The sequence below is a fragment of the Adiantum capillus-veneris genome, chromosome 1, assembly GCF_014529385.1.
Source record: "Adiantum capillus-veneris isolate H3 chromosome 1, ASM1452938v2, whole genome shotgun sequence".
In the NCBI taxonomy this organism is placed as follows: Eukaryota; Viridiplantae; Streptophyta; class Polypodiopsida; order Polypodiales; family Pteridaceae; genus Adiantum; species Adiantum capillus-veneris.
The window spans coordinates 75,370,168-75,386,800 of record NC_140931.1 but is presented as its reverse complement, the minus strand read 5'-3'; the positions used below and the strand labels follow the sequence as shown (position 1 = coordinate 75,386,800).

At 42.7% G+C, this 16,633-nt stretch overlaps 1 protein-coding gene across 1 annotated transcript in view; it reads right to left on the bottom strand.

The window, feature by feature from the left end:
- Nucleotides 1-4,681: 4,681 nt before the first annotated feature.
- LOC147464990 (nucleotide pyrophosphatase/phosphodiesterase-like) overlaps nt 4,682-16,633 on the bottom strand; it is a 28,299-nt gene continuing 16,347 nt past the window's right edge. Inside the window, exons 2-13 of the mRNA XM_086517355.1 lie at nt 11,937-12,167; nt 11,735-11,829; nt 10,819-10,894; nt 10,592-10,714; nt 10,082-10,177; nt 9,866-9,998; nt 7,606-7,687; nt 7,372-7,504; nt 6,703-6,908; nt 6,501-6,626; nt 5,888-6,197; nt 4,682-5,167 (exon numbers count right to left, since the gene is read on the bottom strand). Of these exons, the coding sequence (XP_086373481.1) occupies nt 4,859-5,167; nt 5,888-6,197; nt 6,501-6,626; nt 6,703-6,908; nt 7,372-7,504; nt 7,606-7,687; nt 9,866-9,998; nt 10,082-10,177; nt 10,592-10,714; nt 10,819-10,894; nt 11,735-11,829; nt 11,937-12,164 (1,917 nt within the window). The 5' untranslated portion in view covers nt 12,165-12,167 and the 3' untranslated portion in view covers nt 4,682-4,858. The remainder of the gene's footprint in view (nt 5,168-5,887; nt 6,198-6,500; nt 6,627-6,702; nt 6,909-7,371; nt 7,505-7,605; nt 7,688-9,865; nt 9,999-10,081; nt 10,178-10,591; nt 10,715-10,818; nt 10,895-11,734; nt 11,830-11,936; nt 12,168-16,633) is intronic.

Genomic DNA, 16,633 nt, shown 5'->3' with positions numbered 1-16,633 from the left:
ATCTGCTTCTTCATTTTTGGTCCAGCATCGTTCGGGAGGTAAGGAGTCTTACACAGAGCACTGCTTCACCATCCATGCACATCTCAGCCTCGACACCCCATTTGTACCAGTGAGCCCTGGGCTGGAGCTGAGTGTGCTGCCACGCTAGAGTCTGTACATGGTTCTTTGAGCTAGTCGAGTCCACATGTTCTGGTCCATTGTTGTGTCTCTGTTGTTATCCATTGTTTCTGTGTTTCATTCTGTTTGAGAGAGTTTTCATTTGTTTGAGTGAGATTGTCACGCACATTGCATTGAGGGGCACCCACACTGGAGAGGGCACGACACATTATCCGCGCTACAGGCGGTCTAAGTGTGTTCACACACATCACTACCAGATGTATATGGTAACAAAAGACCCTTGCCCTATGAAAAGCAGTTACATCAAAAACATCAGGGTCAAAAAGCATCTGGTCTTCAGAAGCTCTAGCACCAAAAAACTACCAGCGCAGAACAAGGAATTATGTATGCCACGTCAGCAATCCAACATAAAATGCGGAAGTCCGTACAACAAGACTATAAATTGGTAAAACTTCTTCTGCTGCTTTTGCTTCTTCACTTAGGGTTTAGGCTCCTTGGCCAAGATCTGCAAGTTGGCTCCGTTCTTCAATGGCTTGAAACGCCAGCAATTTGTGACATCCCCCCTTCTTTAAAGAAAGTAATCGTCCGCGATTACAGCATATCTATAAAACAACTCAAGTTAGTTCAAAAATTTTCGAGGGTCATTTGGAGGGACAATCAATTTTCTCATTCCATATTAAAACTCTTGATATCCTGGGTCGTTGGCTACCCATAAAAATCTCATCCAATAAGGAGTCTCATTCTAGATTGGAACTCTGGATATCCTTGGTTGTTGGCTTTCCAAAAAAATCTCATCCAATAAGGAGTCTCATTCCAGATTGGACCTCTCGATATCCTGGGTCATTGGTTTCCCAGAAGTATCTCATTCAATAAGGAATATTCAAAGGTTGGCACATCACAATGCAACACGAATGCTCACATATGCATGTCACAAGACACAGAAACATAAAGCCGACGATGAACACTCCCTCCGCAAATAACCATCCACATCCGGGCCATGAGCTGTTCAGCGACTCCCTCATCACTCCTCCCGCATAACCTAAAAAGGTCCGGGCCGAGAGATATAGAGGCCTTTTACAACCAAACGCCCCCCAGACCCACATCATCAGCGTAAATTGCGGGCGTCCATACAATTGCTACATATCACCTTTTTCGTAAGAGATTAAGCGTGTGTATTTTAAGGGCTTTAGGTCCCTTGGACCCCATCGGATGGGATCCCATAAGTTGGTGGGAACTCTTCTTTAAAAATAGGCCACTCGGCAAGACTCTATAAGTTGGTAAAACTTATTTTGCTGCTTCTGCTTCTTCACTTAGGGTTTAGGCTCCTCGACCGAGATTTGTAGGTTGGCTCCGTTCTTTTGAGACATGCACTGGCACAGTAACCCCCATCATAAACATGAGTTCGTTGACCTCTTTCTCAACATTATCTTGGTCTTTGAGGCCGATAATCCTCACATGTAAGGAACGCACACGCCTCCTTTGCTCCTCTGCTAGTGTCATGTTAATGATGGTGGATGTGGGGGTTGATTTTTTGCCGTTGCCTTTTTGGTGACCTCAATCCATTTCTTGGCCTCATCCGCTTTCTTTTGTGTTTTTGTAATTATGTCCACCCAAGAAGTCGTCGTTTCTTTATTTTGCTTCTTCCCTTCTTTGATGACCCGCACTAGCTCTTTTACAGTGTTGAGCTCTTCCATTACCGATGGTTGAAGTTTCCCTTCTTCGAGTGCACTTTGTGAGCGCACCTCTTCAAGCTCCTTCTTGAGTCGTGAGCTCCTCATCCTGGGCTGTCACCCGATTCTCAAGTGTCTTTATTGTGCCTAGGAGGCTGTGGTTGATTTTGTTGATGGTCGCTTGCATTTCCTCTTTGCATTTTTGGACGGCATCTTTGAAGGGGTCGTCCTTGTTGTTTTGCTTCCTCATGTCCGCTTATCCTATTTGTGCGTTTGATTTGTGCAATTTCTTTGAACCACACTATGTATACAGTGGAATTTACCACATTATCCATACATTTTGATCCACATTATGCATACATTTTCACCCCTTTTCGCAAAATATGCCACCGTGTTGTAGATGCTGCTGAAAAATCCTTCTCGCTGGACTTGGCCTATTGCTCTGTGTGTGTGTGTGTGTGTGTGTGAGAGAGAGAGAGAGAGAGAGAGAGAGAGAGAGAGAGAGAGAGAGAGAGAGAGAGAGAGAGAGAGAAATGAAATGTTATATTAACGTCTTCAAAAGGCAAAAATGACCTATGAGACCAATCTGTTGCAAAATGGTGAATCTAATACCATGTCTGGGTACAAAAGAACTAGAACAAAGATACTACTACTAGAATCCATCTTCATCTGCACTCTGGATGTCGAGAGAGTATGGCTCGAATCCTGTGTTGTACTCGCTGTCGATACTATGTAGCCCCTTTCCTCAATCGTGGCCGTCTAGATCTCCGTAGCTCCAGCGCTCGATCGATGAGAGTGCTGGTAGTGGTCGAATGAGTGTGGGCTGAGCTCTGCATTGATGGCTGTCCCATATCTAGAGAAAAGAAATCTGTAATCTGTCTCTAGGACTGTCTCTCTCTCTCTCTCCCCAGTAAAGTGTCTCTATATCTGTGTAACTCAAGTAGGTACAACCCAAGACATCTTTGATCCTCATAACTCATGACCCTAGAGAAAGGACCGAAACCCTCATTGAATAAGCAGTGGAAACGGCCCCAAATCTCATAGTACACTGTGCAATGACATATGTAATGTAGCTCTGTCTCTCTGGCTCTAGCTGGCATAAGCGGCATATCCTGCTGTTTGTTGGTATCCCTCTGGATCTACCAGTCTCAATCTCCAGCTGATGTGAGGATGTGCGTATCTAACCAATGGCACACCGCAAACCATGAGACATATGTGTGTCCATGTAGCTGGGTCGAATCACAAACCCATCTCCTGTGAGGTGGAGAAGATGCTCTCTATAGAAAGCCATCTTTGTGCCCAGCTCCTATGGCGGCTCTATCCATGTTTTCTTGGTATCCAGCTGGATCAAGTCCCGACGAATGAGTCTAGTAATCTCCACCCGTGTTAGAGACATCGAGGGTGCCTGAAGAGAGTGCTGGAAAGGGAACAACCTGCTGTCCATGGTGAAGCCATGCATCTGAAACCATGATGTCATCTGTGCATACCAGCATGAAGTGTCCCCCTGAAGAGCTAACTGTCTGGAAGACTCAAGGGCTAGTCTAGCATATGTCTCTAGTAGTATCCCACAAGTTGTGCACAAAGAAGACTGGTTTGGTAAGCACCTCAATCTCTATAGGAGGGGCAGCTAGCTCTGCTCGAATGATAGCATGGGGTATGGAGCTTTTGGCTCTAATCAGTCGAGAGATCATAGATACCAAGGGCCTCTCCATACGTCTTCAACTATCCTGGCCTACAGAAAGTCCCTATATCTACACTCCATACAACATATTTGAGACTACTAAAGTAGCAAAGAGCCATGACTTTGTCCGAGGTTCCTAGAACTGAACCTACGAACACATCCTCTCCAAGCCTCTCAAGGCCACAAAAGCTCTAGTCAAACTAGTCTTTGCTGCTCTCCCCAAAGAAAACCTCTGCCAGTGAAGACAACCCCAAGGTAAGTGTATGCATCTGTATACTCTACAATCTCCTAACCATATGTGAAAGTTGGTGCTGATCTCCTGATCCACTGTGGTGTGGTGTTAAACACCATACCTTGGTTTTACCAAGGTTTACAGACAATCCACTATCCTCTACAAAATTGTGCAATGCATCCAACTGTCGCTGCATATCCTCTGGTGAGTCAGAGATCAACACAATATCATCAGCATATAACAGCAATGGGATCCACGTCCCTGCCAGTTGGGCATCTCTATCACCCTTTCTATCAATGTAATCAGACACCTCATCAACATACATACCAAATAGAGTAGCAGACAATGAGCAACCCTGTTTCAACTTTCACCCCAATGGTGGAGTGAACTAAATCAGATATCCCCTCCGGAGTGCGTACATGTCCCATCACGATCTATATAGAGCAATAATCCCCCAAATCAACACTATGGGCACCCCCATTTCCTGCAATCTGCGCATCAATCAAGCTCTTCGTACCATGACAAATGCTTTGAGGAAATCCACAAAACTACAATAAATCCGTCTCGCATGCGACCTACGCTCCTCAATGATGGCTTTGAGTGTCAGAATATGATCAAGAGTGGAGAAACCCCTCCTGAAACCGGCCTGGCCCTTTACTCGTACACCCTCACCCTCTCCCCAATTACTCAAGTGCTGCTCAAGAATGGATACATACAACCGTGCCAATGTGTGCCCAAACCATAATAGTGCGGTAATTCCCAGGCTCTGTAGGATCACCTGCTTTGAAGATAGGCACAATAGTAGACAACCTCCAAGTCTCAGGTAACCCTTCACACATGGCACAATTGAACAACACTGCAAGAACCTCTACCAGCATATCTCTAGCATGTGTAAAGTGCTCTGCTACTAGACCATCATGAGAGAGAGAGAGAGAGAGACTTAGTTACATGTAAGCGAAAAAAGAGCTAACGATCAATATGTACTTGAAACAACTTAGATTTTGAACCCACTAGGAGACAGTTCTTGTAGTAGCTACAAACATCTTTAGGTGCAATGCTTGTTCTAAATTGGACATAAAGATTTGAATCCATATATACAATCAATACCAAGTAAATGAACTCATTTCAACAAAAATGAACTTGTGTCACCCAAAAAAATTATGTAGCTAGAGTGAACGGTGGACAGTTATTTATACTATCACAACCCAACACATCAATGTACTCCCTCTTGATCAAAAAAGAATCATACACTTCACTGTTGCTGCTCCGCTTGTACTCAAAGAACAAGGTTGATCGGTTGTACGACGTCAGTTTGCCAAAACCATGATCCATATCCTTAGAGAAACTCCAGCTGGTTTGTACATCAGTATATTCAGATAAGCTTGCACCAGCACCTCCCACGACCACATGAATAGTTGCATTGAAAACTCCGGTATAGTAGGAAGCTTCTGTGCTGATACACGAGTTCTGCAGAAAAATCAAATAACGAGGTTTGATTGGAGGTGGAAATACAAGAAACTTACCTATTTAAGAGTGCTTGAGAAGGCCCATTAACATAACATAGGCACAAGGCCCTTTTTTAAAACAAAGGTAGACCTCAATCTCATAGGATGCATAACCTATCTTGCTCTTAATGCCAACCATCATGCCAATTGTAATCGATTTAAGAACCTTGTTTCGATGGCCCCTCAGTATTTGGCTTAACACACTGAAATATTCACACTACATATCATAATTACTATTGCCCATCCTTTCAAAATAAATGGGACGGCCTCATAGTTAACACTACCCCCTGCAAAAAATGGGGACAATTTGATTTCTTCTTTCGGACCCGGGCAACTGTACGGCAGTTATCCCTAAGGTGGTTAGCATTAGGTTGCAAAAACTAACGCAGAAAACTCGCCCTCAGGGGTAATCAAGCCACCATGGACAAGTCGGCTTTGAGCGAAGCTTGTCAATCCAATCGTCTGGGTACAGCTTGCCAGCTCTCATCGGCTCATACGATTGTTTCAAGCCATCTAAAGTGAGCTACTAAGTTTCTTGAGTCTTTTGCCCTGATTGGACGCTTGTAGCATACCTGGTAACATTGTTTTTATGAACTGCAAAGAGTGTGCAACACTTTGAAAACTAGTTGAGAGCTTGGGTTAGCATAAGGCATGCTTCCCTTATTACTAAGAATCGACTTACCTCATATACGGGGCAAGTTCTCTCATAGTTGTGCACATGGCCAAAGAATGCCAGATCAACTTTGTATTTCTGCCACAGTTTTTGAAGGCTTTCTCTTGCCATGGGCTCCGCAAAGGTGCCCTCCTTAGCATAGTACTTATCAGAAGAGTAACCAAGAACCCGATGCGCTGCAAAGATTAGCCACGGTTGCTTCAAACGGTCTGCTGATGCCAGACACTCCTCTATAAACTTATATTGTTCACTGCCTTCTTGCCAGTCATGTTCAGAGTCCGCAATGCAAAAATGGAAGAGACCATAATCTAAGGAGTACCTGAGCAGAAAACCATGAGAATAGCATTAACTGATGCCTTGAAAAGCAAGGGGCTAAATCAACCAAGAAGTCTTTCCAAAACAAGCACAATTATTGAAGATGTAAGCTTCAAAAGAGATAAAATGAGTGACTCACCTCAAATTTACATGCAAACCCACACAAAACCCCTAAAACTGTTCTGAAATATGTCTTCCAAGACAGAGAGAGAGACGCGCATGCATGCACACACATCAAAGTCTTCGCACACACTCATGCACACAGTGCACACACACTGCCAAACCTAAAACTTTAGAAGCCTCTCACCAGAATTTCTCTCTGTTCTTCAAAGGCATGTTGAACATAGTTTGTGCCAGCACACCACATTCTCCACCAGAATCCGTGTTTAAATAAAACGAGCCAGAGCCTGGCCAATCTCTTTCATGATTGCCACTGAAAAGTACCATCAGTACTTAGGAGACTGAGAGTTTATCAATCGTACAGACAAGAATAACACCACTGAAGTTACCTAGCTACCATGTAAGGTACATGTGAAGCCAATGGTTCAATTTGTTCTGTAAATTGGTCCCATTGAGAAAGATATCCATTTGCATAGCATAGATCTCCTATGTGAAAGATGAGATCTATATTGTCAAGATCTTCAACCAAGCGGTCAGTAGTGTTTAGCGCTCCTGGCTGAAAATTGTTGTATTCATTTGATAGGTCTCGTTCTCCCTGCAATGCCCATAAGTCATAAATAGCATATGAATGAGACTGCCTTAAAGATCTCATTCCAGACTTGACTTCTTCTTGTTCATATATTTACACACCTAAATGAATCACCCTTAAAAGGAAAATGCAAGGTATAGACTCACGGTAGTCATTCACAAGACAATATAACATCAGCTCCGTCATGCATAGTATTGATTGAACACTATGACATCCCCACTAATGTCATCAGTGTCCAGTAGTGTGTAGAACTAGGTACCAATATATGCTCACACACACACGCGTGCGCGCGCGAGAGCATACATCAATACAAAGATCAGTGCACTGAGTTTCTGTCATAACTCTAGAGATGCAGGGCAGACTACATCCTCTCTTGTCTCTCATCCCCATAAATAAAGAACGGAAAAGGTATAACAACAGAAAAGGTATAACAAAGTTGAAGGAAAAGGGAGAACAGACTGGCACCTACCTTTCCCATGTCGCCGAAAATAACAACCTGCTGCAGAGAATCTTCACCAGGAAAAGGAGCTCCAGTAAAATTCCGAGTTTGCTCCCATATATAGGACCCATTTTGAAGCTTGTGTCCGACTGTGTAGTAGTATCTGAAATAAACCGGCTCTTTTCAATATTTCTCTCAAGACCATTTTCATCAGCACTTTTTGAACTGTCCCAATTTGATAGACTAATTGTGTAAATCTCTTACGTGTAGCTGGGCCAAAGACCCCCTAAAAATGCAGTGTGAATGTATCCTGGATCACGCCAACCCACTGATCGTGCCGGTGAACCTACAAAACAAAGGATGGACCAGTTAGCTAAACAGAGAGCTTCATACTAGAAGTTATATTGGGCATTGTGATGGAGATGCCACAGGATTCAAGGTGAGGGTTGAACCTAACACATCACCGGCTCCAACTCACACATCCTGACCATTTGGGCTATCGCATATTCAGAAGATTATGTTTTGTTTTAGCATCTTTGCTCAAAAGCACCTTGCAAGTAGCAAAACAACACAAGAGTCTTTCTCGGTTAACCAAAGAGCTGTACAACTCACTCTTTTTACATAACTGCATAAGCACCTTGGGTTCCCCATAATCTGGTCCTCGTGTTTAACCTGGTAACTGGATTAACTAAAACCAGGTTGATAGGTATGAATCCCGCTTGGGTTCCCCATAATCTGATCCTCTTGTTTAACCTGGTGACTGGCTTGTCATACTCTTACTGTGGGTCGCCCAAGGGGAATCTGAAGATTGCATCCAAGATTTAGCTGGGCTGCTGATCTATGCAGTCTTAGGCAATGCAATGCCGCCTGCTTCCAGCATAGATAAGTGGCCCTTGCCCACTTAAGCAATGCCTATGTGTGGTTCATCCTTGTTCCCAATCATCCAAAGCCCTTCCTGCTCGTGTTTTATACCTTAAAGAGCAAGGTGGTCATCCTACTGCTGTGGCTGGACTGAGCATTGTAGACCATGACTACAGAACCGGACTTTCTGAAATCAATAATAAGATGATTTCTTTTCAGGTTGGACAGACTTGAGACTCTTACCCATTTCACTCACCTCTGCAATAATTAGGGCCTCAAAATGACGAGGAAGATTCATTGCAGCACTGTGACAGGTAAACGTAAGATTGCAAATAAATGACCGATAATTGCTTTGGCATACATAGTGATTTCGCCTAGATTGAAGAAGGCTTACCCCAACCTCTATCATGTCCAATTGAAGTACTATGCAGCAACTTCTTGAATAAAAGTAGGTTGTGACTGCAAGGTCAGCATAGGGGTGGAAACAAAAGTCCCTGCCTCTACTCGCGCTCTGGCTGCATCCTTTTGTTGCTTCCACTTGTCGGGATTCTCGCGCGCTGCTTTCTTCGCATTCTTCCAATCTTCTTTGGCCAGCCAATCTGGCGTGTTCCACCCATGCTTGATTGCTTTTTGCACTTCGGAACGCTTGTGTTTGCAGTATTCGCGCATTCGAATCTTCATCAGGAATTCATTGAAGCGCTGATCCCGTGTTGGAACGGGAAACTCATCATGAAGTATGCTGACGACTCTGTCTTTTAAATCACTTGGTACTTCACTCCATTTGTTTAGTATGTAGTGTCTAAATAGCTGAGAGCAAAGACCACACATGCGCGAGATCACCTTCTTGCCGTCATCATCCATGATGATACCACCGTTGAAGTCGACGGAGTAAGGCAAGCCCTCTGGCCTGTGACGCATTGACCGGAGACAATGCCCATAATACTGTGCATGCCTTGTTGTGGTGATCATTAGGCAAAAAGACTGATGCACCTTAGTATAGAAGAAAGTAGATTGCAGACTTTCCACATTTCATTGGGATTTGTAAGGTATGCATGGCAGAAAGACCCATAGCCTTTGAACCCATGCGCCCAGTTCAATTCCCTCCTCCAAGGGCCTTCTCTCAAACCAGCAACCTAAGTCACTCTAACTAAAGTATATACTCTTTTTGAGCAAAGTTAGAACAGAATTGTGCTAGATTAATATTTCTGTGTAATGTGAGTATACATTGTTGTCACTGTGGCTGGATGAAAATCCCACCGTCAGTGTTACAAGGTAATGCAACGGGATGCCCAAAGAAAAAAAGGCCGACAAACACTGTCCAGGCCCAAACATGAATTAAAACAGTTTTGAAGAACTGGAAGTTAAAACTTGGCAAACTTTAAAGATGAGCTTGAAGAACACAAAAAGGATCTTGTTTACAACAAATTCAATTAAGAAGGGATTTCACCCCACATAACACCCGTCACACATCAAAGATGCACAACCAATTCCACTCACAGAATCTAGCCTAATAGTGAGAAGTAAAGGAAAAAGAGCTTCTAGCGGGCTTTCGACCCTCCCAATGACACTGGAAAAATTATATAAAGGCATTGACGTCTTACAATAATAGTATTAAAGTGAGAAACTCGATTCACATTTTGTTTGAGATGTAAGAAACACCTACCACACATGTCAGAGCGTTCAAAACTCAAAGTTTGAGCTACAGAAACAGTTTCAGCAGTGGCATCTATTTCCCCCCATTTTACCACTGGGATGGCTTCATTTTGACTGTACCCACTGGTCCAAGTCACGGATATCTACAGACCATCATAAAGATATTATCAGGCAATTATCAGGCGCTATGGTGATGCAGCTCTCTGAGTGATCGCACATAGATTACCTCACTTGTTTTGCTCGTGAAAGCCAGACGAGGATAAGAAGGAGCCTTTGGATTTACGAAAGAGATTACTGAACTCGAGACTGCAAGTAGCACAGGCTGTTTGATCATGCACAGACAGCCAATTAGATTTTGGCCATGGATTCAGCAACACAAAAGAAACATCAAGTTAACTACACAGACTTTGTCAAGATTCAAATCGATATCCTCTCACAACTATATACAATAGAATCCAAAAGAAAGACCTATCCATGTGTATACAAATGCACCTTTTGAAAGTGTTCCCCTTAACACACTTTTTTTATGAAAGCCCTCAGGACCAGTCTAGGTACATTTAGCTTGTAAGCCCTATTTACCTTAGGTACACCACATAAGTTTTTTTAATCTTTCTCAGCTTAAATCACAAACTGAATAACCTTTGTTCACACCGCAAGCTACCCCAGAAGGTTACAGGCTGTTTGGGTCAAGTTGCTAATCCATATTTCTCAAAACCACAAGGGCCAAAAGACTCACCTCATCCAGACCTCCTGTGAAGAAAGCAAACGAGAAATCTGCACGCTGATTTATGATTCGAAATGTCAAAGATCCTTCTCCTAGCTCAACGTAATTAGAGGTCGTAAAATTGGCGAACTGATACTGCTTACCAACAAAGCACAACCTTTCAAAACGTCAATATCTAAGACTGAAAATGGGTAAACCTCAGATATGCACAACAAGGAAAGAGAATTACTGCAACAAACCTTGATTGGTGCGGTACACAAATAAGGAGGGTAGTCCCTGTTTGTACCAAGTGTATCTGCTGTGCAGAGTGAAGAACTGGTAAATTCAAGAAACACAAATAATGATTGGTGAGGACTTGTTTGTGGCACAGATAATTACATAGTTCATGAATGAGTCCAAGAAGCTTACAATAGGTCACACTAATGAAAACAAGCACTCTTCTATGTTGGAAATTGTGTCAGCAGGTAAAAAGAGAAAAATTCCCTTACAACCATACAAACTCAGAAAAGTGATGTTGTATGGTCAAGGAAAACATTTGAAAAAATAAACTCTAATCACTCAGACTCCCGACTCCTAAAGCGGTCTCTTTTGTTACTGGCTTCCCCTGCTTCCAGCAAAAATACTCTGTATTCCACTTCCTTATCGCATCGCCTAGGAAGACCATATGCTATACACGATTAGAGTGTGACAGCAAGCACAAATCACATATCAGGAACCAAGGTACTGTGGGATTTATTCAGTCTTTCAACAATACTTAAGCATCACTTAAACATTGAACATAACTTTTCACTCACGGCAATGAACTACCCATAAAACCTGCTGCAGTTCCCTGCCATACCCATCCGAAGGCACCCCCCGCTCACAGCATTCACAGTGTGGAAAAAGGGGGGGAGGGGGGGGGGGGGGGGGGGGGGGAAGCTTGAAACTAGCAGTAAAGAAGGAAAAATGTGATAGTGTCTACTAAAGGAGGGCAAAATAGCCTATGCGACAAATCCGTACATAATGTCGCCATGTCTCTATAGACAACAATCAAACAAAAAGCAAACATGGATGCTAGCTGTGTGGTGGGATAGGCTAGAAGAAATATTAACAACTTAGAAATTCCTACTATCAAATCATTAACATTTAAGATTGATAAAAGGAGAGAGAAGTTACTTGAAATCAGCCGGCGAGAAAACTCCTATCCAATCGGATATGGAGGCTCCTGAAGGCCTTTTGAATTGAACTGTTACAAAATCTACATTTCCACCCTACCAAAAACAATCATAACTACCCAGAATTAGAGTTTGCATGATCTTGCTTGGAACACATAAATTTCTTTCCTAATCATGCTTCAAATCTTGTATCTTTTACTTGCCTGAGAACCAAGCAGAGTTGGCGACACGTCAATAGACACAGATGAATCATTCTCATAACTTAAGCGATGCATAGCAATCTTTGAGAGGGGTTGATCATTGTGAAAAGCTCTCCGATGATGCCCAATGTAGGAATTGCAAGGACCAATCGCCAGTCCCAGTAGCATCCATATGATGCCAAAAGTTCGCAATTTACAGGAATGTTTAACAACAGACTGGTAAGATGGCATTGCCTACATAAGCAAAACAAAAAACACTGTTGAAAAACATTTTGAGCAAAAATATAAGAAAGATCTTATGTAACAAATATAGATACTATTGCAAAGCATTAAGATTTATACTGCCAACTGCGATGTTATGTGCATTTTAGACACCTGACAAATAGCCTTATGCAAGCAACAATAAAACTTGTTCTTTCATGAAAGCTCATAATAATGTAGGTCGTATTGTATGCATACACACTTTTCCATTTTCTTGACCTGGCTGACAGCGAGTCTAAAACCATATGTTCCTTTACATGCACTGCAATATTTTAAAAGAAAAACATAATCTAGAGAGCGTCAGCTTTATTCTCTAGCCCAAAGAAAATGTAAAATCTCATGTCTTTTAGTATACAAATAAAATGTGCAATTCTAGAGAGCGCTAGCTTTATCCTCTAGACTCACAAAAAATGTAAAATCTCATGCAGAGATGTCGAAGAAAAATCTGAAGAGGAAAGAGAAATAGGAACTCTGCATCTTTACACAAGCTTTGGAGCCTCTATCCTCCGGGCTCGTCGTCTTCTTTTCTTCGCTTCCTTCCTCCTAGCTTTTTCTGCTTCACTTTTTTTCCTTACACTAACACCTTCCAACCCTCCATTTGCATGAAGTGCCTCTTGTCCTGATGCATGCTGCCTCCAATCAGGAAATATCCTCCTTATGGTTGTCAACGTGCAAGTTGAAATGTCCGCACACCTCAGTCGAATTCATAGTTAATTCTTCAAAGGCAGAACTAGACGTAACTGGAGTGCCTGATTGGTCGGGGTGGAAGCATTATCTTTCAGTAATGTCGAGAGAGATAAATTTTTTGCTGAAACTAGATCATACAAGATGAAAACTCTGTAATTGTTGAGGCATCCCCAACCAAAGTGCGTGCTTTCGTTTTTCTTGCTCGATAGGATGGAATTGGAACTTGGAGGAACTCGGATCTTTCTTGTGGAGGGGGCAATCGTGTTTCTTAAGGCCGTTTCCCCCACGAAGGAAACACTTTCCCTCATCCATATAGTTCTTCAACTTTGTTAAAGAGAAATACTTTGTTTTCTTTTTCTTGGGCCTCTGGCTTCTTGAACTGAGGTCATTCTAATGTAGGGCGCTTTTTGCTTCAGTCTTCACACTCATCATAAATTGTTTGTTGTCTTGCACAACATGTGCTTTGCTCTTGGTGACGAGGAGTCCCTGTCAAGAGCAAATTTTTAGCAATTGATAGCTAACTCCATCATTCTTTGAAGGGTATCATGAGGGTAGACCTTCATGCTCTTGAATCATGCTTCGGACTTTTGCAACTTTTCTTGATCTGAGATCTTCATGAAAGGGGTTACCTTCAGAAGATTAGAACATAAGTCGTAACTCATTCATGGTATTTTTGGGCTAGCCAATCCTATTCCATACGAATCCTTCGTTCACAATCTGGCGGTAAAAACTGCTCATACAACTCAAACTTCAATCTAGCTTAAGTTCTTTCAAGGATCTTGACAAGCCCACGTCAGCATGTCAACACATTTTACGAAAATCCTCCGCAGAGTTCAAGCTTTTGGTCTTTAGGGTTTTAGGCGCCTCGGACGGTGCTCCATAAGTTCTTTCAGTTGGTTTGCTCACTTTCTCTTGTCCACTCCGTCATTTCTCTTCCAATTGGACATGCCACGTCATCACTTTGTGACATTTCCCCCTCTTGAAAGAATTGTAATCGCCCTCGATTACACTTGCAAAAACAGCCAAAGGACAGAAACTTTCTTGAGTAGACATTGACTCTATGTACTCATGCACCAATCCAGCACTTCTACAAAGACATCAATCACTGATCAATCATATTTCTGTTGAGGGTCTCAAATACAAATCCTGATCATTGTAACCATTTAGCGATCACATCCAGACCACACTGATCTTTTCATGGATGTTTTGATCTACTAAATCTTGTTACTATCAGATTCATATCTTTTCCTTTCACATTTCAATCAAGCAAACCATGCCCATGACCATCCCCACAAGATAGTACATCCACATAGCATGCAATTCACAAAATCACACTTCGTTCACATTGAACACGGTGTTTCAATCACAATCTAGCTATCTTATTCCGTCTAGAACTCTTGGTGCACCTAGATCATTCTGTAGTCATCTCATCCTTACGGAACTCTTGATGCACTCACAACAATATCTAGTCATCTCATCCCAATAGACATCTTGATGCACTAGAATCTCATTCAGTTTCCATTCACTTAGGCATCACATCCAGATCTCACCGATCTCTAACAGATGTCTACATGCACTATAAGTTCAAATCACATTCATTCTTCATTCACTTAGCCATCACATCCAAATCTTACTTATCTCTGACGGATGTCTAGATGCACTAAGTTTTAATTGTTCATCGAACAAAATGCTACAGACATTTCATCTTTCTCTACATGTTTCTAACAATACACACATGAAAGAGCACATGTTTTCAATTCAATCAAGGAAATTTCCAATTCAGTACACACAACTCATAAAGTCATTCTACAAAAATCTCAAAGAGAAATTAGTGACTTTAATCAATCTAAGCAATCTGTGACAAAGGAGTGGAGTGGCTCCCCTCTTATGCAATCAGCACCGCACCAATTCAACCTGCTGATTTATTAGTAACTTTTGGCATAGACACTACTAATAGCCCAAAAATTTCAAGGTACAGCTCTCTCTAAAGAGAATTTCTCTTCCTCCATCCACTTTGCATCAAGGGCCAAAAGTACCCTCGACCAAATCATCCGGTGGACCTAGCTTACCTTTCAATTCTTTTCTCGTGTCCAGAGACCTGTTTGTAGCCTTGTTGGCCTCCCTGTCCTTGGCACCTCAATTTGAATCTGTGGAATTCTCTGATTTATCAGCAGATTCCTCTTTCCTTTCTTTCTTGTGCCCTGGGACCTGTGGGTAGCCTCGCCAGCCTCCCCTGTCCATTGGCACGTCAGTCTCAATCGCCGGAACCCTAAGACGCACTATCATCCGATCCCCTTTCTTTTTCGGAATTATCTGATGAACTGGCACGTCAGTCTCAATCGTCGGAACCCTAAGACGCACTAGGGTTCCGACGCACTATCATCTGATCCCCTTTCTTCTCCGGAATCATCTGATGAACTTGCATCTAGTTCTCCTGATTCATTCTCTTCACTGTGGATACTATCCTGTTCGGAGGTAAGTCAATGATCCAGTATTCCAAATCCTTGCTTAGCATGTCCCATAAGTCTCTGAATAGAGTCAGACTTTTGTTCTAGACAATACTCTCAAATCCCTTTTGGCAAACCACAGCAAAACCGCTCAATCTGGTCCCTCAAAGTAATCTTCCCAAATGAAGACACTGGCAAATAAGTATCCCAAAACCTTTGACAATAGTCATCCAATGTATTCTTCTTAGTCATTCTCAAATGATGCCAAGCCGAGACGACATCTCTTTCATATTCGTCTCATATCCAAGTGGACGTGAAAATTTTCTTGAATTTTAACCACGCCGCGTGTGCTTCTCTACGTAACAACAAAGTAGACCACCAAGTCTCTTCAGTTCCTTTCAAGTAAGATGCCGCCCTTTGTACCTTGGAGTGTTCCGTGAACCAACCTCCAAAGAAGGCGACATCAAACTCTTGTACAAACTCAAGGGCTCAATGGGTGTCCTGGTAGCCGAAAACGTCTCAAATGTGACAGTATGACCCTTTCCTTAAACTCCTTGGTCTTCTTCTCATTTGTTCACTGTCCGAAGAGGACGAGCTCTCTTCCTTTATACTGCTAGATGGCCTTGTCAAAGTCAACGATGCAGAAGCGTATAGACCAAGGGGAGAAAGCACGAGAGAGAGAGAGAGAGAGAGAGAGAGAGAGAGAGAGAAATGAAATGAAATGTAATATTAACGTCTTCAGAAGGCCAAAATGACCTATGAGACCAAAAGGTTACATGTGGTGAATATAATACCAAGTCTGGGTACAAAAAGTACAAAGAGCTGAAAAGAAAATAATGGGTAGGGGTGGGGTGAAAGCTAATACAAAGGGAATACAAAGGGTGAGCTGATACAATGGAGCTCTCTGACAGTCGAGACATCATATACATATACATCAGTATCCGGGACGGCTCCTATGTCGTGCCAGTATGGTATGGATCCTCTGTCGCAATCTGCGTCGATATCAAGAGGGACCTCTCATCCGTGGGCGACCGGATCGCCCCAACTCTATCGCCTGATCAAGCAGTATGCCTCTGGTACCTCTTGTGGAGGCTGCTCGAACTCCTCTGCCTGTGACTCAAAGAAATCTGTAATCTTCCGCTGTCGCTAAATCTCTCTCAGAGTGCCCCTCTTTAAGAGGTCCTCTCTGTGTTTGCGAATCTCCAGTAAGTATAATCCGAGGCATCTCTGATCCTGGTATCTCATGACTCTAGAAAGTGGCCCAAAACCCCCTCTCTGAAAGCAGCCTCGTTTCTCATAGTATAC